Source organism: Argentina silus (assembly GCF_951799395.1).
Source record: "Argentina silus genome assembly, chromosome: 1".
Lineage (NCBI taxonomy): Eukaryota > Metazoa > Chordata > Actinopteri > Argentiniformes > Argentinidae > Argentina > Argentina silus.
In genome coordinates, this window is record NC_139655.1 from 20,726,790 (window position 1) to 20,750,816 (window position 24,027).

General features: G+C 42.5%; 1 protein-coding gene across 1 annotated transcript in view; it reads left to right on the forward strand.

Moving 5' to 3' along the window:
* Positions 1-15,761, forward strand: part of nwd2 (NACHT and WD repeat domain containing 2) — a gene marked incomplete at both ends in the record, with an annotated part of 33,985 nt that extends 18,224 nt beyond the window's left edge. Inside the window, 4 exons of the mRNA XM_083668261.1 lie at positions 3,961-4,164; positions 5,512-5,662; positions 8,451-9,040; positions 11,862-15,761. Of these exons, the coding sequence (XP_083524387.1) occupies positions 3,961-4,164; positions 5,512-5,662; positions 8,451-9,040; positions 11,862-15,761 (4,845 nt within the window). The remainder of the gene's footprint in view (positions 1-3,960; positions 4,165-5,511; positions 5,663-8,450; positions 9,041-11,861) is intronic.
* Between the last annotated feature and the right edge of the window lie 8,266 nt (positions 15,762-24,027).

A 24,027-nucleotide genomic window follows, 5' to 3' on the forward strand; every position in this document is an offset into this window, starting at 1 on the left:
TCACTATTGTGTATCCTTTCCAATGTTTTCTTTGTTTGGGATTTTGTAGTCATGTAGTAGTCGTACCGACCATAAAATGGTATCTCTATCTGAAACACATACTTTATATTTTGAGCACATAACAATTATTTACAATGTGTTATTTGCTTTTTATGTAGCTACATTGTCATAGTTCACACACATACACATACACACACACACACACACACACACACACACACACACACACACACACACACACACACACATACACACATACACACATACACACACACACACACATACACACACACACACACACACACACACACACACACACACACACACACACACCTGCGAGGCGCTTTTCAAACCTGCCAATGCAATAAAGTCCGTTTCCATGGTGATGGTAGGGGTTGGCATGGTGATGGTGTCATTGACCTGGAGATTAAGCATGACAATGAGCCATGACTGTTTTTTTCCCTGCAATGGTCTTGAATTCCCTTATGTAAAACGATGACTGTTTCTGAATGCCACAAGGACACATATCGCTACATAGAATTTAGTTGTTATTCCTGTTTGGCTTCTTTTTTAGCTTAGCTCCTCTTCCCTGATGGAAATATAATATGATTTAGCTGGGTGTAAGAGGAGAATGTGAAATACTGTAACACAGGTTTCATACAGTATGTCTTCCCATTCATTCAGCATGATGCAAGTGTTAATGAGATGCTCCAGGTTTTTGTCTATTTTCTATACAAGCCAAAAACATGTCCCCGAAATTAAAAATAAATAAATTACCTGATTGGACAGAGAGGGGCACACCTTTCCATTACCATGAGCATAAGCTTATATTATATAGAGAACCATATAATCAACACTTAAGCCAAAATTTGATATAAAACATTAGCAACAAAAATCCTGTAGCATGTCTTTAAGATAATATACTTGGTTGGAGATATCAATTCACATTCCAAGAAAGTTGTTTCGCAGTTCAGGTGGAAAAAACATCTCAACATACATATTGTAGAATTACACCAAATAAGAAAACCCCATATTCATACAAAATCTGACATTCCAGCCACCACTGTGATAAGAACGTAAATGATTCCCCAATGTCTGTCAACCAATGGTTAAAATGATATCTAATGTCAAGGCAATTGTCATAAAAAAAATATCTTCAGACTTCAGCATTTTCCACTTTCTGGTGAAGTAGACAATTGCTGTTGATTCTAGATGATTCTGTTTCCATGGTTTAGCCTACCTAGTCCGACCTTCCACATGCATGACCACATTTCTATTCATGTTTGCTCATACACACAATCTGTGCAGTCCAACAAATGGATCACTTTAGAAATAAATAGAGAGCTTTGACCAAACATAGCCAGAGTGACTGAATATTGATTCATTGATATTCTCTTCTTCATGTCCATGCTCCATACCTCATCAGACAGAGTGCTCTTAGACTGCAGTGAAACTCTTCCAAGGATGAGAGAGAGGAGTGCTGCTAAAAATGAAATTGTATTTGGCCCAATCCTGAGATGGACATTCATCTGCTTGTATTTTGCACCTGCTGGCTGTTAAGTGCAATAAGAAGATCCCCAACTCCTTGGGCCCCCACTTCCCCCAAAAAACACCAAATGTTTCAGCCTGTCAACCTTGGTGCCTTAATCTATAGTGGTTGGCCAAGTTCCAAACACGTAATGCTCTCTGGCAAAAGCAAGAGCGATAAAGTTGCCCGAGGAGAGTGTGGCCATTTTTAACGGTTTCCGTGGGCAACAGGGAGGAGAGAGAGGGAGAGAGAGAGGTAAGAGTAGAGATTGCATCTGTGTGTGTGTGTGTGTGTGTGTGTGTGTGTGTATATACAGTTCTGTCTGGTCTAGTCATTTTACATTGACACCATAAACTTCTTCTTACTCAAATCTCTCTTTCCACACACACACACACACACACACACACACACAGTCACTCACCCATTCCGTCCTTCCTTGCTATCCCCGCAAGGCAAGCTGACAGAGACTTTGTCAGCAGCTCAGAGAATGACTCTCCTCTCCCTCTCCTCTCCCTCTCTCTCTCTCTATCTCTCTCTTTCTATCACTCTTTCTCTCAAAGCTTTGTTCAGCTCTCTCTCTCTGATGTCTTTATCCACCAATGATAAATGGACTCTTTTGATTGTGACCGTGTTTCTTAATGAAAAGAATGTATTTCTGATCTCCCGCTGTCTTGTCAAATTTTGGTTTCCTTAATGGCAGGAAGTTTTCTGTGATCTTGGTCAGCTTCCATACATGATTGCCACCATTTCTGTTCTGCTACAGATGACCTTCCTCAACTCAAATCCTCAGATCCTTTGCCAAGCAATTTCAGGGACCTTTTTCAATGTTGTGTTGGCCCGGTCCCGGCCCTAAATTGGTTTGGAGAAAATATCTAGCTAACTATATCAATTTGTCTAAGCTGTATCTGTAACTTGTTTTCCCATGAGATGACAGAGCAATACACACAAACCCACAGACAAGCCACTCTCGGCTAGCCTTTTCATCCAAAAGGTCTTTGTCAGAGCTGATGGTACACCGAGTTAGGACCGCGTTGCCATTGATGTGTCTTTGCTGGCGGCAGATTGACATCCTTGACAATCCAGCTTGAGAGAGTTCACAGTCATCTGGCTGTCCCTCTCTGCCCCGTGGGAAACACACAAAAAGTGTGTGTGTCTACTTGTGGCGTAGAGATCAGCTGGCCCATTCGTTATGCTTTCCAGTGATGTTCTGCTCCCATTCTCCACACATGTGGATGATTGTGCACATCAACCTTCTGCTGGTAATTTTTCCTAATAATGCTTATGGTGATGAATTGGCCGTCATTCAAAAGCATATGTGTAGTGTGGCTCAGGCAATCTGGTCTGCGAGATATGGTAAGATGCCAGTTTGAGCAACAACAACATAAAGCCCCATTCTGATCTTTTAAGTTTTATAACAGTTTTTATCCCTGACTAAATTATTAAAGACAGTGGTGATGATGGTGACTGGTGCTGTTGTAGTTGATGAGGAAACAGAGAGAAGAATCTTCTTAGCAACGGAACACATTCCCCTTACCTTTCTATCTATGTGGACATTTCTATATTCCATATTGGAACCAACATAACAATTTACTATTAATTAATTCCATTCATGTCCATTCAGTGAAGCTTAATCCTTTGTACAAGGGAACAGAAATTATGAAAAGGAATACAAATCTGGAGGCACACAGTTTTTTTCCTTTCAATACCTGACCATGACCGTGTGCTCACATACTGTGGCTGTGTGCTTCTCTGTTTAGCCGAGTAGAGCATAGTTACTTTGGAGAGCAAAGAAAACTGAAGCATGAATAAGTGTGCACATGTTCTCCAAGGCACAACTGACAATACCATATATACACCCACATACTCGACAGAGAAGACCTGTTCACATGAGACACACAAATGAAAGCCTATCATTTTCTTTCTGTTCACATCGATGCCTTCACACAATAAGCACCTCAAGGAGAAAGGGTGTGCAGAAAGTCCTGTATTAATCTGAGCCTCACAGAGATACTCTGAGAATGTCCTCACTGGCACTACTGTAATTTAGAGAGTGTGTTTGTGGTGAGAACATTCCATTGTGCATGCGGTGCATTCATACCAAGGCTATACAAGACTTTCTAACGCTCGCTCTGTCTCTGTCTCTCTGTCTCACTCACTCTCTCTCTCTGTAATCTATCACTGTCTCGCTCTCTCTCTCTGCCTGTTGGTCTTATTTGTGTGTGTGTGGATGTGTGTTTTTATACAGTGGTTCTCACTCTTTTGTGGTGAACAATATAATTTGTTGGAGCTAGCAATAGACCTAGATAGAGTTTAATGTTTGTTTCTTGGGAAGGCCTTGCACCAATGGTTCTAGGTATCAAAATGGTAATGATGATGACCGTTCTCTCTATTTCCCTTTCTCCTCCTGTCCCTCATTCCTTCCTTCATCACAGGGATTGGTGGGGGAGAAGTACGGCAGTATCCGTGTGCCGGGGGAGGTGGAGTCTGCAGAGTTTGAGATGATTCTGGATGCGGCCGTTGAGGCAGGACTGGACACACGCATCCTGGAAGAGTGGTACTGCAGGGATGAGAACGCTGTACCACCCGCCTACTACCTCAAACCTAAAGCCCAGATGCTGAAGAACTACCAGAACTCAGTAAGGCTAGGACCCTAATCCCTACCACATATATCAAACCCCTAGTACATATTAAACTCCCCCAAACCAAATGCCCTAACCCTTTTATATATCTCAAACCCGGCTACCTAAAACCCAAATCACAACCAGTCAAATTCACAGAAGGGAATAATTATTTTGCTGTGTTTTTGTCAGAGCTAACTGTTTTCTGTTATGCCCTTGAGTTAACATTCACAAAAGCTTTTAATGTGCCTTTAAAACTATCCAGTAAAAGTTATTTGGCAGCAATTCCTGTCAGCACCATTTAAGTTAAGCAAAAGTTTCAAACAAAGTTAGAAGGCTTCCCTGGTGGAAAGTTTATGGGGCCTATAAAGATTCGCCCTGCATTTACTTGAAGGCTGCCTATCTTGCTCTGGCTGTAACCACCATACCTGTAAACATATCTGTCCATGAGGATGTCATGATCACCATTTAGATACATTCCTAGCATGCTGTGATTGCTAGCTAGACTTCACCACCATTGTCCTCTGTTGCTGTGTCTCATGGCTGGAGGAAAATGAGAAAAGCAGCAGGGCTGGCATCCTGGCAGCTCCATTCACGAGAATCATTGATTTACCAATCTGAGGGATATCCACTGTAATGTATGTCTAGGTGGGTAATTGGGTATATATATACACTCACCGGCCACTTTATTAGGTACACCTTGCTAGCACTGGGTTGGACCCCCTTTTGTAGCCCATCTGCTTCAAGGTTCAACCTGTTGTGCATTCAGAGATGGAGGAGAGGGTAAGTGCCTGGAGTGCTTCTGCCATCTGTGTAAGTTGCTCCTGTTGTCGCCCCAGTAGTCCTGCCTGGTGGGAAACCATGTTGCGTATCTGGTCGATCTCCGCTGGGCCCATGTTATGGTGGTAGCTTGTAGTTGAAAAGCAAAGCCACTTTACTGGTAGGAATTCACCACAGAGTACACAGGAACAGACTTATGAAAATAACAAACCAAAAAACTAAACTAAATACACTAGAACATAGACGACTAGATTGTATGACATGACAAAGAGGATCATGAGAGACAAACCTCTAACAAGTGTCAAGCTACCACACTGGGAGATACAAAAACACACAACTTAAATGGAGATGGTCATAATGAAAATAGTAGGCTGCCCCTGTTGTGCCTGAGTTCGGATGTGGCTTTTCAAGACGACCACCCAAGTAAAAAAATAAAACATACAATTTGTATATGTTTATTGCTTATTTTGGATAAGAACCAGTTAAGTGGAATTCAAACTTCTCAATACATTCCAGATCAAAATGTAGCCTACAGAACTTTATGCCCAATTTTAATATTTACTCTCTCCTCCCTCTCTTCCCCAGATGGAGTCAAGCAGCGCAGCCAAGACCAAGAATGACAAAGCCTGGCGGAATGTGTCCGAGGAGATCAAGAGGATCTTCCGTACGTCAGTCTTACAGCTTCAGGAGAAGGGCACCATGAAAAGCCCTCAGGCCAAGAAATTCATCTGCTCTGGTCAGTAAGTTACAGCTGTCTTCTCTTCCTCTTTTCTTTCTTTATGTGGAGAGAATTGCAGACTGAACATCTATAAGCTTAACATCTTCCTCTCATTGATATTTCATATATGATGTAAACAAACATATGTTTTTCTATTGTATGTTGTGTTGTCCCATGAAAATCTTGTTGTGTCCTGTGTTGTGGTCTATTGTGTTGCCTAATTGTAGTCATTTAGACTAACAGGAATACTAAAAGGTCCATTAAGAAATCACACTTTGCACAGATACCATGTAGTTGCAAGAAAATGTAATGTTTCGGTGCAAAAATGTGCAATTACCGGAACTAAAGTACAGCAGTCATTTGAAACTGAATTTGGACAGTTTCCTCTCATTTCAATTCAACCATTGTATACTTAATAAACTTAATATAAAATGTTGCCCATCAACTTTACTGCATGCTACATTTGCAGAGTAAAATAATTAACTTCTCTCGATAATTAGGCCTATTGGTATTTTCCCCTGAAGCAATGAGCTTGGAGCAGAAGCGATACAGTGACATCAAATGTTATACTGTACATCTGTCAGGATCAAGAAGGAAAGATAATATACTAAGATAATACTGTCCCTGAGTATTCACATGCACCCTCAGTGCATATCATTATCATAAACTAGTCGCCCCAATGGGGTTCCACAGGCGCGATGTGACACTTATAATACACTATAATAAAATAAGTCTGCTGTTGTGAAACCCATCCCATCTCCCTCCTTCCCTGACATTTCCTGGCTTACCCATTTCAACCGTAATGGCTATCAGCAGCATAGACAGAGAGACAATAATATTTATTTGCATGATCAAAGCGATTACGTAATGTTTTACACTGCTTTTATTCAAGCCACAACATAGATTTACTCTCAGTTTATTTAGACCTTTTTCAATGAGCACCCTTTTGATACCATTTTTCCTATCGCTAGAAGCAAGATCTAGGCCTATTTCTTTTTCAACTGTGTGTGTACAGTATGTAGGCTACAATATGTGTGTTTGATTGATAAGGGCACAAGATCCATGCGCAGGGAGACAGACAAATTTGCCCCGATTACAGACATTTGGAACAATTTTGTGCGTAACTCGATTGCTTGTTATAAGCCAGGAGACAACATCACTGTTGATGAACAGTTGTTTCCAACAAAAGCTCTGCCCCTTTACACAGTTCATGGCTAACAAGCCCAAGGTTGATGCATCTCGGGCAGCAGGTGAGTGAGTGACTGAGAATGTGGTGATGAATCCAAATCATGCACCCTAGTCCGCAAAGAGACAGTGTCAGTTGGGCAGATGCACATGGAATAAAACCTGAGACACTGTGGAATGTGCAATCAAAGATTTGTTTTGAATGTGGTTTGCATGGTGGAGCATGAGAGCCGAATTATTTTTCTGTGACTTTACTGATGTATTTGGCTAAAGGTGCATATTTTGTGTCCATTTTCTTTAGCAAAGGACTGGTGTTTTCTTTTTTACAGTATGTAAAGTTACACCAATGATGCCCGTCAATATGAATATGTAAGCTCTTAAAAATACAAAATGTGGTATTCTAATGATTATTGAGTCCTGACTACACACAACCAGTGCATTATGTTTTGCATGGTATTGATCTAACTCAATGATTATACTGTTACACTAACGTCAACAAATAGGACCTCACTCTGGGTAATTCTCCGGACCTCACTCTGGGTACTTCTCCGGACCTCACTCTGGGTACTTCTCCGGACCTCACTCTGGGTACTTCGGCTTGTAATGAGGGCCAGGGGCTTCTAGTGTTAAGTAGGGCTGCCCTAGCGAGCTCCAAATGCAGTCTAATTAGACCAAGTCACTCCATTAGGAATAAACCAATCATCACTGATCCAATTGGATACCATCACCCATTTTGAAGATGAGAAGTATATCTATTCCTGGTTTCTTTGGGGGTTTCCCCTGTCAAATGGCTGTGGTACTAGACCTAGGGCCTGCTGTGCTTGTTGAGGCCAGGCATTCGTGCCTAGTGAAAGAAACATTGCCAGTAGTCTCATTTTTTCATAAATATATATAGTACAGTTTTGGGTTATTTCTAACTATGTTCCCCTGCTGTGCTATATACGCTGTGGACATTGTGAATACAAAGTCATTTAACTAATTGCCATGCAGATTTCCATGTTTGATTTTGTTCAAAGGCTTTTGTGTGAGGAAAATACAGTCAGTATGCAAGTTAATTGAGCACACAGGGCTTCAAACATAGTGCCTTTTCATACAGAGGCTTCTCTCCCTCCAGCAGCTCACTTTTTTTCTCTTCCTCTTTTCTCACTCTCACATCTGTTGTGTGTGTGATATTATACTGGAGATGCTAGCAGACTTTCAGTAGAGCTGGCTCTTTGGAGGGGCTTTGATAAAGCTCTGCCATACTGTATTATGCAATTGTATCAACCATATTTCTCGTTAAACAAGGCTATGGGGAAACATATCTAATCACAAGCTTAAAGACAGGCTAAATACATACCAGCTTTGTCTAAAGACTTAAAAGAGTGGCTGTTTTGAAGACTAGCATTGAAAGCTACAACAAAAACCAGAGCTAACCTTTTCAAGCTACTTTAGAGTGATATTGCTACTTTGGTGACAAATATTTAGCAATTACTATTTGAGACTCAAAGTCATTAGGCACTAGAACACCCAATGAACTAACCTTCTCAAAATACTCAAAAACTGATACAGTGAGCTACTTCAAGGACAACATTCAAATAATATATTTTTTGTGTTTGTGTTTTCATTGATCATATTTCAGCCTTGGAGGATGAACTGGACTTCGCCTTGGGCAAACAAACCCCTGCCTTCCTCAAGAAGTGTGTGTGCTACATTCGCAAAATCGCCAACTTTGACCGGCACGCCAAACTCCCTGAGATGGCCCGCTACATGGACATTGTTGTCAGTGCGGACCGTGTCATGCGCAACCAGGAAGCCTATGAACGTCTTTTAAAAGTGCGGGATGAGTTTATCCCCACGGTAGTGGCTGCCTCCAACCTCCGCGTCTACTCGTCAGTCACGCACTGTGACATGAAGCTGGGTTACTCCCAGGAAGTAGAGAGCCACTACGTGGAGGGCCTGTGTAAACAGTTTTACGAGGACATGGTGGACATCATCCAGGCTACAGTACAACAGAACTTTGACACGGAAACAGACCCTCTGTACGATGAGATTCTACAGCACCTCTCCCTGTGCAAGAACTTTGCATCGTTCTACGAGTATAAAAGCGAGACGCTGGATATGGTGCAGGAGTACCTGCTGCCATCCAAGGGGAGCAGGATGAGCCCCCTGGTGGTGTACGGGGGACCCTGCACAGGGAAGACACTGCTGCTGGCAGAGGTGGCCAAACAGGTGAGAGTCAGATGCTGCATTTTTGGGGATGGGTCTTTGCATTAGAAAAAGGGAAATGAGTTTGTGAGTGTGTGTGTTTTTATAAGTTGGTCTACATTAATCTTTGTCACTTTTCTTGTGTGTTTTCTTGTGTGTGTGTGTGTGTGTGTGTGTGAGTGTGAGTGTGAGTGTGAGTGTGTGTGCGTGAGAGAGACCTTCTATCGGTGTGCCACAGAGTATGCATAACCATCTGTGGTGTCTTTTTGCTACTTGTTTGTCTTTTCGCTACACTTGTTCATAACTAAATGAGAATGCATGCATGCATGGATGTGTATGTGTGTTAGTGTTCACTATTCACTCACTGTCCTGTCTTTGCTGTGCCATCTGGTTGCCCAGCCACATTAGGGTCATGTTGCAGGATCCCATGGTGAGCACCTGGGGCTCTACCCTGCTTCTTCGACCTTTATAATACTGTAGATGCCATGAAATTGCCTTCTTGTAAGATAAAGTGATTTACTTTATGGGATACAGGCAAGGAGCCACGCTCGGCTAGGCGACACACATTCGGGAAGGCAGCCAAACTCGCACACGTTCATCCTGTGCTCTATTGTGTTGAAGATTTCTCCCCATTATTCACTCAAAGGCAGACAGAGAACTGCAGACTGAGGGAAGAAAAATGCTGTCTGTAGATTGAGGGCAGCCCAACAGAGAGAGAAGAAGTACTGCAGTACAGAGTTGTGCATGCATGCACACAGACAGACAGACAGACAGACAGACACACAGACACACAGACACACAGAGACAGACACAGACACACACAGAGACACAAAAATACACTCGAACACAATGGAACCCAAGGGCCTAATTTTCTGACAATTGATTCGGGCCAGGCCAGACTCGGGTTTGCCGCCTCAGAGCTGTGTTTATAATGTTTTTGATATGATCTTGCGTGGCTATGTGTGATAACTTGCAGCGCGCCTTCTGTTCTCTCTCCCTCTGTAGTCAGTGTTACATGCATAGCAGCAGCACCTGTTCAATTCAATGTCTTTGTTGTTGTTATTTTCATTTAGGTTATATCATATATATATATATATATATATATATTATCTGTAAAATAATAATTTAGTTTGGTTTTTAGCGTTTTTTACATTCTCTTGCTGTTTCGGTCCTAAGTACTGAATTGGTGTTTACTGGCTGCGAAAAAATGTATAAACATTCCCAATTCGCTGATGTGCCTCTGCTCTGTCATGTTCTCTTCGCCTGCACCTGACCACGTATGTCAGTTGAAAGCATAACAAACTCTGCTGCGTGAAGCCTTCTCTTACAGAGCGCTGTTGGCATCAATGCTTACACACACACAAAACAGGCGAAAACAGCGACAAGATCTGGATGATTTCTGGAAATATATAAGGTATTCTATAAAGGCAGGTGCAGTAAATACAGTTGTTGATAGTAACTAAGGTGAGTTTTCAAGCTCTATCCACTCTTCTCAGCGGGTGGCTCTCCTTACTCCACAGCGTTTAAATTTTGCTGTTGTGTGCTATGGATAAAGGCACGGCCGTTTTCTAGAATTCAGGATTTTTTGGGCTCAGGCTCATAAAAATATCTTCCATGTCGGGCTCAGGCTGGGCTCGGGCCTCATCTCAACGGGCCCGGGTCAGAAAGCAGACTATCACAAGCCTAGTCCCTAATGCTAGCTCTGTCAAGATGAGCTCTGAGACCTAGCATCTCACCCTGGCATTGCCATGCATTACACACACACACACACACACATGCACACATACACACACACACACACACACACACACACACACACACACACACACATACACACACACACATAATTAGACACACACACTCTCTCTATCTATTCCTTCTCTCTCTCATGCACATTCACTTATTCACTCACACGCACACAACACACACTTTGTGTAGCCAAAACACTTTGTGTAGCTTGATGATCTGCTCCAAAGGTGTCAAATTATGTTTAATAATTCCAGGAATCTCAGTAGAGCGCTATCATGAACTCTTGACTGAATATTGAATGAATATTTAAATATACAAAATAAATAAAGTAGCTGTGCTTACATTTACATTTACATTTTTGCCATTTAGCAGACGCTTTTATCCAAAGCGACTTACAGCAATGCAGTACTGATTCATAAAATGTCTCCTATGTTTGAAGAAATCACTGGGTGCTATAACCATTTTCATTTCAGTTTTGTTTTTATATTTGCATTGGCAAGTACAGCTTAAAATGTTCACAGAATTGAATCTCATGAATTATTCATAAGTTTTAGACACATATATTTCTGACGATAGTGGTACATTTTGCCAAGTGTATGGCCGCAGGGAACAAAATAGCTGGAATGAAACCCCTCTCCTCGGTGCATTGCTCTAACTATAGCATGATGCCACCCTTCGCCCTCCGAATAGCAACCTCTAACCTCTTATTTTTTTGTAGACTTTTATTCTGCTCATTGATTGTCTATTGTGTACGCATGAGTTACACTGTACAAGGTAAACATGGATTTTGTTGAGTTTCATTATAGGAACTGATTTTAAAAGTTAAATCAACCACTCCCCCTATCTAGTAACTCTGTAATTACTCTGGTAACAACATTGTATTCATATGCAATTACTTAGTACTTAACACTTAGTAATTACTCAGGTGTGTTTATTTCATTACACTTTTGTTCTACTTGTGTAATAAAACAAACCGCTCATCTCCATATGGCATGTAATACCTGTTAACTATATAATTACATGTTAATACGTACCCTGTTACTATCTAACCACGCCTTTTTTTAAATCCGTTTTTTTCTCTCTTTGTGATTTCCAGGCTTACTCATGGCTCCAAACAGAGATGGGCCCCGAAACGGATCCAGTGATCATTGTCCGTTTCATCGGCTCCTCTGAGTTCTCCACAGACCTCCGCACTCTCCTCCAGAGCATCTGCGAACAGATCGCCATCAACTATCGCTGCCTAATCCACTTCCTGCCCAACAAGATCCAGGAGATGAGGGAGCTACTGGTCAACCTGCTTGGGGAGTCCTCTTTTCACCGACCCTTGGTGATTGTCATGGACGCCCTGGAGCAGCTCTCGGAGGCAGATGAGGCCCGCAAGCTGTGGTGGCTCCCAGCTCAGCTGCCACGTACCGTCCGCATTGTGGTTTCCACCCTGCCAAACAAGCATGGCATCCTGCAGAAGCTCCGACACCTGATCCATGATGAGGGCCGCTACGTGGAGCTGGTGCAGCGGGATCGCAAGGCCTGCAGCCAGACGCTCAAGCAGCAGCTGCTTGGGGTTAAGAGGAAAGTCACGTCTGGCCAGCAGATCTATGTCAACGAAGCACTGGCCAAGTGCACACTGCCTATGTTCGTCAACCTTATCTATCGGGAGGTGGTGCACTGGCGCTCGCACAAGGATGTGGACGACAGGTCACTGTGCTCCACGGTGCATGAGAGCATTGAGCAGCTCTTCTACTCAGTGGAAAACAAGTTGGGGCAGCGGTTTGTATTCAGAGCACTGGGCTACATAACCATGGCAAAGGCAGGGTTAACAGAGGTGGAGCTGGAGGATATCCTGTCTCTGGATAATAGTGTCCTTGGGGACATCATGGTAAGTTCCAATCTGAAGAACCCCCTTAGGATCTCTTATGACCTGGTGGCACGTCTTAAAGAGGAACTGGATGGGTACCTAGTGGAGCGTCAGGTGCGGAACGTGACCCTAATGGTGTGGGCCAACAGGCACCTGCACCTCATCGCTCAGAAGCTGTATCTTAGCAATGAGGAGGACGTCCATCAGATGCACAGTCTCCTGGCTGAGTATTTTCTGGGGGCGTGGTCTGGCGGTAGGAAGAAGATATTCCACTGCGACAACAACCACTTCGCCTCACTAAATATCTCCCAACACAAGAACCCTCAACACCACCAGCAGTCCCATGATAAACCATCCACTGAGAAGTACTCCTACGACAGGCAGACTCCTGAGCAGCCCTGGGTGTTCCAGTGCAACCTCCTGGAGCCTGACATCTTCTTTGTTAACCATAGGAAGATGACAGAACTCCTATACCACCTGACCAGGAGCGGGCGCACTGATGACCTCATGTTTGGTGTCATTATGAACTTCAGCTGGCTGTACACCATGATTAAGATTGGGCAATTTGACAAAGCACTGACAGACATTGACCTAGCCTATAGCTACTCTCAGGAAAAAGAGCTTAAATTTCTTGCCACCACTCTGCGTAGCATCAAGGTGAAAGTAACCAAGAACCCAGCATCATTATCTGCGGAACTGCAGCAAAGGCTCCTCCCTGTTGTCACTTCCTTGCCCAAGCTCAGACACCTCCTCCTGGAGTGTGACAAGGATGGACCAAAATACTGCTCTATCGTGCCCCTCCACTCTTCCATGGATGTTACCTACAGCCCAGAGAGACTGCCGCTATGCTCCAGCTACATGCAGATTGTGGAGATCCTCCCCACTCTGGCTCCTAACATAATCCTTGTAGCCCTGGAGGATGGGTCTGTCAGTACCTGGGATGTGGAGAGCAGGCAGCTGCTACGGCAGATCGACACAGCTCGGTCAGTGGTGCTGGGCATCAGGCTAACCAGTGATGAGAAGTACCTGGTAGTGGCCACCACCAAAAATACGCTGCTCATCTATGACAACCACAAATCCTGCCTGCTGTCTGAGGTTGATATCAAGGGCTCCAAGCAATGTGGCATCACAGGAGGTGTGGCCTTCATCAACGGTTTCACCCTTTCCAGTCACCATGCACTGGCATGGCTAGAGGCCAGTAAAGATGTCAATGTAATTGACCTGCTCTATGGCTGGCCCCTCTACCAGTTCCACTGTTGGTATGAAGTCACGTGCGTCCAGTGCTCACCAGATGGAATGTATGCCTTCTGTGGTCAGTATCTCAATACCACATCCATCTTTCATCTGGGAAGTGGGGACAAGCTGGCCACAGTGACGTCTGAATTCTCAGGGGGATTTGTGAAGTCCATCTTGGTGTTGGACACCATTCACCAGATGGTGATGATTGACAACGAGGGTAGCCTGTCAGTGTGGAACACCAAAGAGATCACCAACCCCAAGCTGATGGAGGACTATGATTGCAGAGGGGATGAGAGTGAGGTGGTGGGCATTGAGCTGTCCGAGGACCAGCGCTCTATTCTCATCTGCAAGGCCAGAAGCATTGAGGTACTGGACACCAAGGTGTGGAAGATGGCTGAAAAGTTCAAGGCTAAGCGCAGTGAGCGCTTTGTAGCTGCTGTCCTTTCCAAAAATGGCCAAAGCATTGTGGCCTCCATGGAAAACACCTCATCCATCTTTGTTTGGAGGAGAGACAGTGGGCAGTGTATGGCCAGTCTGATTGAAATCTCAGGGGCCATTGTCAAACTCATTAAGTCCACCCATCACAATCTGCTTCTGTCTGTGGCCAGTAGCGGGGTGCTTTCAGTCTGGGACATTGACATTATCACTGCCATGTCCAACATTGACAAAACAGGCAAAAGGATCCAAACCTTACAGCTATCTGGCAGAGAGGACTTTGTTTTCACCATGGACGGCTCAGAGGCCATTCACAAGTGGAACTTCAGCACAGGTTTCATTGAAACAGTCTTCAAGCATGAGGGGTTGGTGGAGAACTGTGTCCTAACGTCCTCGGGGGACCTCATGGTGACGTCAGACGATAAATGCAGCCAGTATATATGGCACACAACTACAGGTGAAAATATTTTCCGCATAAACGGACAGAAGATATCGCAGCTCCTGATCACCCACAATGACCAGTTTGTGGTGTCACTTTGCGAGCAGAATGCCTCTAGAGTTTGGAGACTGGCCACTGGGCACAAGGTGTGCAATATCCTCGTCACTCTCCAGAATGCACTGATTACCACCGCAAACACCTTTCTGGTGGGAACCACCAAAAATAAGCTTCTTGCTGTCAGCCTTTGGTCAGGCAGTGTGTCAAAGAAGTTTGTCTGTGACGACGGCATTACCATTGTCAACTTCAAACTCATTCCTGACTGTCCTGACTTTGTGGTCTTCATTACATCCACTGAGACTGTCTTCATCTGGAGCGTGGCGGACGAGTCCGTCTGCAGGCGTGTCCAGCTTCCCACCAACTTCCTCAAAAACTTGGAGGACTTCCAGATCTCTCCCAATGGGAAACTAGGCATTGTTTCCAAGGGTGATGAGAATATTAATGTACTGGATCTTCACAGTGGGAAATTGAGGCTTGTCCACGCTGCTGGCATCATCTGGCGGCAGAAATTGTCAAGAGACGGCCGCTATCTAGTCTATGTCTGCTTTAGGAATTGTGATGAGGATGATGATGCTGGCGTGGTGTCAAACCTGATTGTGATGCGTCTGGCGGATGGAAAGAGCATCGGCACATGCTCCCTCTATAAAACGCCCACCTTCATTTGCCTCTCCCAGCGGGCCCTCAACATCATCATTGGCTTTGAGGATGGCAGCATCGGCACCTACACAGTGGTAGACCGTGTGGACGCCGCTCTCAAGATCAAAATCGCCACCTCCAACAGCAGACAGATCGTCAACAACGCCTCACAGAAGGTGAGGCCCAAATGCAGTAACCACGCCTTCAAAACCATTGCTGACTGTGTGTGGAGGGAGTCAACAGAGGTCTTCTCCAGGGACAGCCCCATCAATGTGTCTGACTCAGGCGAGGCCGAGACCACTACCCCGACTAAAAAGAGTGAACTGTTGCAGTGAGAGGGTGGAGGCATGTGTGGAGAAGGGGGTGATAGGTTAGTTAGGGTGATTAGGGATTCACAGGGGTTGCAGTTGACTCTTGTTTACAGCCACCTGATTCAGCTGCAGATGTCAGCCCTCTGGGTAGTTTATGGGCTGACTGCTATAAAGCTGCACTCAAGTCATGTATTACATACAACCTATTGTATTGTTTATTTCACATGATGACTGTTAGAATTCAAGTAATTTGAAAAAAATATAAGAAAATATATCAAATCTATTACTTTGCCATTATGTGTCCTTTTGCATTTGAAGAACAAAGTCAGTATTAAAATGTCTCTGTTTAACATTTCCGAAGTCATTCCGGTGAGCTTGACCACTCTTCCTTATTCATGCATTTATTAATTTGCATTGTGCACCTGAAGCCATGATGTTGCTCTTAAAGCTGTGTATTTATTTTTTGTTTAATAACATCTACTGGTACTGTACAAAAAGGAAGAACTATACATATGTGTGCATATCTCTTTTGGCTGCTGCAATTTGTGCAACTCCTTAAAAAAATGTTATGTTGTGCTTAATGCAATCAAAGCGAGTGCCTGGATTTTTAAATGTCTTTTGTTCTTGCAGACTACCGAAATTTCAAAGATGCAGGGAATTTGTAAACACAATACATACATATACTAGCATACACTTTGAATTTGATTGATTTAAACTATCAAAGAAGAAAAACAATTGAAGGCAAAGGTGGTTTGTTGCATTGTTGAGTGAGAAAATGTAATCTGTCCTTCAATTCATATCTGTACACAACAGGTACAACTTAACCCGCAGTTGCTCGCCCATGAATTTCTTAAAAGTGTAGGTTTAGTTTAGGGAGAAACACCACTATTAAGCATATAGTGTAGCATCTTACCGTAAGCATCCATGCCTTAAACAGTCTTCTCATTCTACATGTTCAGTGGGATTATGTTTGCTGTCATTAAACATTCAGAGAAAGAGAGAGAAATTATCACACTGTTTTAGTTCTGAAAGTGTCAGAATACAAGATGTTGTGAGTGGCAGCACTTTATGAATAGTTATGAGAATGGTTGTGTTACGATTGACTCTGATAAGTATATTTGTATTCGTCTTTTGTGTGTCTTTGCTCTTAAAACGGGTGTTGACTTTATTTACTACAAGTTGTAGTGGAATACCAGGATTCTGAGTTCAAACAAATCATCAGTCAAGAATGATACTAACTACAGTTTATTTTTTATTTTCTCCTATAAAACCTTTTAAGGGCTATTCTGTCTAATTGTATGTTTACTTCCTTTCAGCAGACATTGGCCCAAGGGTAACTTAAGATGTGTAGAAGTATTAAGCTTTAAGATAATATTTAATTGCTATCGAGCAGACTTTCTAAATCTAGAAATATCATACAGTGTATTTGCCAAAGTTCTTAGTTTGATGTATTGTTTTGTTGACAATGTTTCATGGCTTGTAATTTATATCATTACCAAATTGTTGAGTGTTTTATTGTGATTATGTTTAACCAAGATAGAGAAAATGTACTATCTTTGCTAAGAAGTTTGAGTCCACTTATGATATATTGGAATGCCAGTTTAAGAGTATATTTGAATGTGTCCATATGGAAGCCAGTAATCAGTATTATTGTATGTCATGTAACTTGAATGACTTTTAATAACGTACATGTTTGCAACATTTAGTTGACATACTGGTAATGAATGTTTCTACAGTATTCTTTGTATTGTCAGGACTTACTTACTTGTTTAGAGATTTATATTTTCATAAATGTTGTACTTACATTTTGTTACAGAGTTGTTTAACTGGAATTATTCTATCAAAAAAGAAACTTATGTCTGAAGCAATATGAAAGTGTGTATGCATTGTTTGTATGGAACATTTTAATGTAATAAAATGGTTCACTTTTTGCCTCCACACCTGGCTTCCTCATGCTTACCATTGCAGCAGTCTAAGGTTATTACTTAGGCTACAATTACACTGCAAGCAAAGTGACTAAATCTGATCCTTTTGTCATATCTGATGTTTTCGGGAGACAGACTGTTCACACTAGTTTAGCAAGGGACGGGACCCATATCCAATATACTGTATGTGAGTTTAGACAGAGATCTCATTCTAAAAGACTCACTTGGGCAGTGATCCTTTAATGTGTTTAATTGTATGACAGTTAAACTTCAGACCAGGTAAATAGAGAGCATAAAAGCAAAAAATCTCAGATAATTGAGCCTAGACTTTTTTATTTAATACTGGCTAACTGAATGAATGATCTCCTGCACTAGCATTTTTTGTCCAGTGGTAGCTAGCTTGCTAGGTAGCTCTAGTCATATGTAACCTGTCTCAACCAAGAAGGGGAGGGGAAAAAATCACATTGGGAGAAAGAAATCCAATCTGACCGTATATAGGTCACATGTGAAAACCACATAAGTATGTGGTCCAAATCAGAACTAAAAACATCAGATTCCATGTGTTTTTTTGCTGTTTAGACTAGAAAAGCTAAGAAATAATCTGATATGCGAACAAAATCGGACATTGGTCGCATTTAAGATGTAAACGTAGCCTTTAGCTAGAGCCACACAGACGATCTGAGAACTCATCTCAACTCAACTGGTCTATACCAGAGTGGTATATTAGAAGAGTAGTGCTAATGAAGGGGTCAATTTTGCTAGCCAGTCTGACAAATATTGCGATCTTAGATTTTAATTTTGAAACTGAATAGATACTGCAATTTCAACCACAAAACTTCTTAGTTATAGCTAACAATTCAGAGGCTCAACACACAAATGCAAGGGTTGCTGGTATATTTCTTAAATGAACTTAGGGTTTTCACAAACAGAGGAACTTAGGCTGGGCTCACCCAGAGCAAAACTGAACTTAAAACAATTTGTAAACTTAACTCAATAGGGTCCACAAACAGCTGGGCTGATTACCGGCTTAACACTTTGTCAGTGAAGCGGTGAGAAGCATGGCCAGCCCTCTTTCTTGGGAGCTCTCGTCTCTGTCAAGATGGTAGTAGCATTTGGGTACGTCCTAACGAGCCACTGCAGAGGTGTGCCTAACTAGGCAAGTGGCTTCAGGTTGAGAGTACAACCATTCTTGATAGCTGCCTCCCATGCTGGGGAGCTGATTTGAGGCGGGACACTCCCTGGCCACACCCCATGGGGATGCCACAATGTGAAAGTATCTCTCTTTTTTTGTTTTGGCTTCAAACAGCCATGCACAAGTATTTGCAATCACTAACCTAGACTGCCCTCTCTCTCTTTTATAAGTTGTCCTCTCTTCACAATCTCCTGAGCATCTGCTCTCTCTCTCTCTCTCTCTCTCCTCTCTCTCCCTCTCTCTCTCCCTCTCTCTCTCCTCCCTCCCTCCCTTTCTCTAATTTAAATAATCCATTCACACACACACACACACAGACACACATGCACACACACGCACATACACACAAGCAGAGATGTAACCTGAGTTGATGGGTAAGTAATTGCTCGGCCTGCTTGGTGTTCAGCTCCAGACAACCGTGGTAAATATTTCCCAAACACTAGATGACACTGTCGTTATAATTTGGCAATGCACAGAGCACCTGGATTCTCATACGCTGCCCTGAGGTTCCTCACACACACAAGGTAAACAAATCCAGGACCTGTGATAGGCCGGCAAAGCCTGTTGCCTTGGGCTACCATTTTAATTTCCCCATAGTGTCTGCTCTAATGTGTGCTGTCTCCACGACGACAGCAGTTCCAGTGTGGCGGCGAGTGGCCACGCCCTCCATTGTAATGACAGTGAGCTCATGTCTCTTGGCCTTACCAGTAAATTCTTGTGAAAACAGGCCCTGGCTATCGCTAGCACATTCCTCCTGCACCACAGACGAGGGCCATCTCAACACAGCCCTGACTGATAATTACACAGCTTGTTAAACAGGAGGACTTGTTGAACCACTAACGTGTGTGTTCTAGAGTATGTACAATATGACATTGACTGTGTATACACAGCCTCAAAATAACTGGTTCATTGTTTACCGTATTAGCACTTGAATATTGGGCCTCCTTTTGTCATCCCTGTCTTTTTCCATCCTCATTTTACAACCTGTTCTAAGAGTGGGGTAGCCTATGAGTCACCCTCATCTCTCTCTCCAGCAAGTACCACAAGATTAAACTGGCCAAGACTAAACCCATTAATCTTACTGTGGGCTGAAGTTTTAATGGAAGCAGTGCCCTCACCTAGCTTTCCACCTCGCTAAGAAAAACAATCCCTTACATCCTTGTAGATACAGGAAGCCAGTCAGATTGCTTTGAATGGTGAGCATTCAAATCCACACCTTCCCTTGTTTGTGTATGCTAAAAGGTCTTGTCAGAAAGCTGAATGTTTACAAAGGGCAACAGACTTGTTCTCAAACACTAAAGACAATGCTGCATTCTTACGAGCTGATCCTTTCAAAAGAGGGATCCCCTCTTCTTCTATGAGGTGAGACAGGCTGCCATTTATGATGTGGTGACAAGTGTGATGCAAGTATCAGGTCAAAAACACATTATAGAGCTGCCTGCCATGTTGGCATTGTGAATTGTATTTTCCTCTCCACAATGTTCAGTTTGACTCAATACAGAGAGTGTGTGGAGAGATAACTGTCATGTGCCCTAGCCCTAATTCCTCTATGAAGTAAAGCGTGCTGGGAGAGAAGGAATTGATATCGGGTGCCTGCCAGTTGTTCTCTCTTTGTGTATGTTGTGTTTTTTATATTCCAGGTGAGCCACTGGAAATAGGAGATGTCCTAAGCTCTGTCTGCCTGTGATAGGTTAAGGAGATTACGGAGAGCAGTTTACGCTGCCTCTGCACATGTGGAGCTCTGGCTTGTGTAGACGTGGGGGATGGAATTGGGTAACAGCATGGGAGATGACATGCTGTACAGTACATGCAGAGAAGAGGGAAAAGGAGGAAAATAGAGTGAAGTGGCATACAATAGGACTCCATACATTTAGAAACAACTATGTCAACTAAAGAGGAAAAAATACAGGGGCAATAGCGATAAAGAGCTGTACATTTATTCCCTAATAAACTTTAGGTTTATGGACATGATAAAGCAGGATCTACATAATAGTGGTCACATGACGTAGTGACACAAGTTAACATTAAATGATATCTGACTCCAAAAGATAAAATTAATATTAAGATTGACAATGATTTACAATATGCTTTTGCAGTGCAGGAGTTGCAAGGAATCGTGAAGTTTACAGTACATGGTGCAATACCTGAAGTCTGATGACTATCTACATGTTACCAACTATTAGTGTACGGTACTTGGTGCAATACCTTAAGTCTGATGACTATCGACACTAATAGATAACATTAAAGTAAATTCTGTGTGAAAACCTGGTCACAAGTATGTTGTTTTAACAGAATCGTTAGCACACAATATTTGATTGAGGCAGTTAGGAAGAATGAGAATAGAGTATCAAAACAAAAGAATCAATTTAATAGTTTGAAGAAACATACAAAGTATTTATAAGACTGTTGTAAACAAATGGAAGTTTTACCATAGTTTTAGGCTATGTGTGTCAGGGACACTGCAGGCCTAAACCAAAACTCAACAAATGCATCTCCGTTGCGTGCTTATATACCCAGTAAACAATAAAACATCAGAGACCAGCATCAATCTGGGGAAGCCTTTTGGCAAACCATATACATTACAATGACATAACATTTACAATTAGTGTTATCAGGCTAGGCAGCAGATCCGCAGGACCATTGATCACCATTCACAAGAGGAGATCAAACAGCACTGTCATTGTATCAGCCACATGTAAACACATAAATTAAGTCAAAAGTTTGGTTCCCACACACACAAGCACATGACTAACATGCTTTGGTATGGTGATGCAGAGTTCGAGCTGGGTGGTTTGCACTTCGTCAATCAAACTACTGGTTACATCTAAAAGTTTAAAACATGGTTTGAATTAAAGATAACATTGTTGAGAGGCTAACCAGTGTTGTTGTGGTGTTATCAGTTAGCTAGAATGTCACAAAGTAACTTTTTAACCAACTCATACACACGCAGACGCATGTTGCATCATCCCACAGATCCCCATTGAAAAGCAATGGGACTTCCGCTAGACCACAACCGCATGCCGCAGTCTGTGCGTATGAGGCTTAAATGACTCTCCTCCAAATCTGTCTACACAACGATGTCATGAAGATAATCTAATTAATCAAGCTAATTTCAAGCCTATATATTAAAGACCCTCTCCAGAGGGTCTTTAATAAAACTGTTGTGTGTCATATGGTATACCTGGCAATCTGAACTTTTCAGGTAAATCTCAAATTAATATGGCTTAATGAAGGCCAAGTTTGACGTGTTGGTACACCAGACCATAGGAGACTAGTAAATAAATGTATTTTAGCTATGCAAGACCCCCATCCCTGGTGAGTTGAACAATGGTTAACAGCGACAGAGCAGCTCCAACAGCATTGATGTAGACATAGCAGCTCGACTTGAATTAATAAACCTTCCCTCCTCCTTTATCCTGCCTGTTAGTTGTTGTTTTTTTTTAACATTTTAGCATTGTTAGAATTTCTGAATTACAAATAGACGGCCAACTTACTGCCAAATAACTAGAACGTTGATTCCCCCAAGAGCAAATCTGTCTCTCCTCACTGATGAAAAAGCTATTTTCAGCTTTTTGATTTTGACTAGGTAGGGATCTATATTGTAGCCACACACACAGCATTAGAGAATAAAACAATTATGAATAAGTGTTGATTAAGTGCTTGCAATGGAACAAAGTACAAGAAACAACACTACTCTCCAAAGTGGGGTGTGCGGTTACATACATCTATAATAATATATTATGATGATAATATAAGCTTAAGTGCCGATGAAACATCTCAAACAAAAACAGGATGACTTTAACCAACAAAGGCACATGGTAAAGTTAATTTGAACACCACGGCTGGGTTGGGTCGCGGTGAGTTTACATCCACGACATGGAACAATTCAAATAACCCATGCTTTTTCATTCCCTTCTCATTATTTTAGGGGGGAGGAAAATTTGTCAATCTAGAGCACACTTATTTATCATGAACATGGCAAATACTGTATCTAGGCATTACAAACAATGGGCTCTGTGAAGCAGGGCACGAGATCACAAGAAAAACTGGGTCAGGGGAGTCAGTGCTGTTGGACTGGTCAGATCTGGTCAGCCCATATGCTGAAGCAAAAGCAAATACTTCTATCTCTCATTTCTCTCTCACTCTCTCTCTATTTATCTCTCTCCTTGTTTTGATCCGAGAAACCCACTGGATCAAGTAAGAAGACACCGTAGAAGACACCCCCCCTCCACCACTGACTATTTATTTGAAGGAGTAAGGGACTATTTGCATCTCACGTGTCTTGTTGCTGTTGCCATGTCTCATGTCTGTGCCAAGATGACAGCCACCATCTCTGTCAGGCAGTTGATGTGGAAATATATTGATTGATAGTCAAGTGTTTCTCACTGCCACCACCCATGCTTGAAAATACACACACACACACACACACACACACACACACACACACACACACACACACACACACACACACACACACACACAGACACACACACAGACACACACACACACACACACACACACACACTTCCCATAACTTCTATCCTCAACAATCCATCCCATCCTTTTGTTTAACTCCTGGTAAACCACTGGTGTCAGCCTGTCCGTTATTATGTTAGTCAATCTATAAATCCCAGAACCATTCAGATCATGCCAAGTTCAAGTTTGTGTTATTTATCCCACACGGGGCAAAAGTGTTGCAACAAAATGTCATTTACCACAGGACACATACAAACATAACACAAGACATCAGGGAACATCTTCATCATCATCCTTGTCATAGCAACACAAGGAACTAATCTATGACTAGATAATTTAGTCTCCTCTTTCTCTGCATTTAGAAGGCCAATGGCTGAGGGGATGAAGGAGTGCTTTAGTGCCTTTGATGTATGATTTATAGAGAACCTATGGTATTCTCTAAGGAGAGAAGTTTTAAAGTGTAAGGGGTGGTGGGGCACAGCGATAAAAAGTGGATGAAGGCTTAAGACACATAGGCCAACAGGTTTTTACCTTATAAAAACACAGGAACAGGTTTTGTGCCAGGTAACGAGGTATGGCTGTATTAACAGGGATGTCAATCGGTCTAGGTAGATCACTAACATGAAAATGAACACTGAACATTTGTACCATTTGCTTATGTAAATGTTAATTAAAGTGCTGAAGAGTAAAATGTGCACTA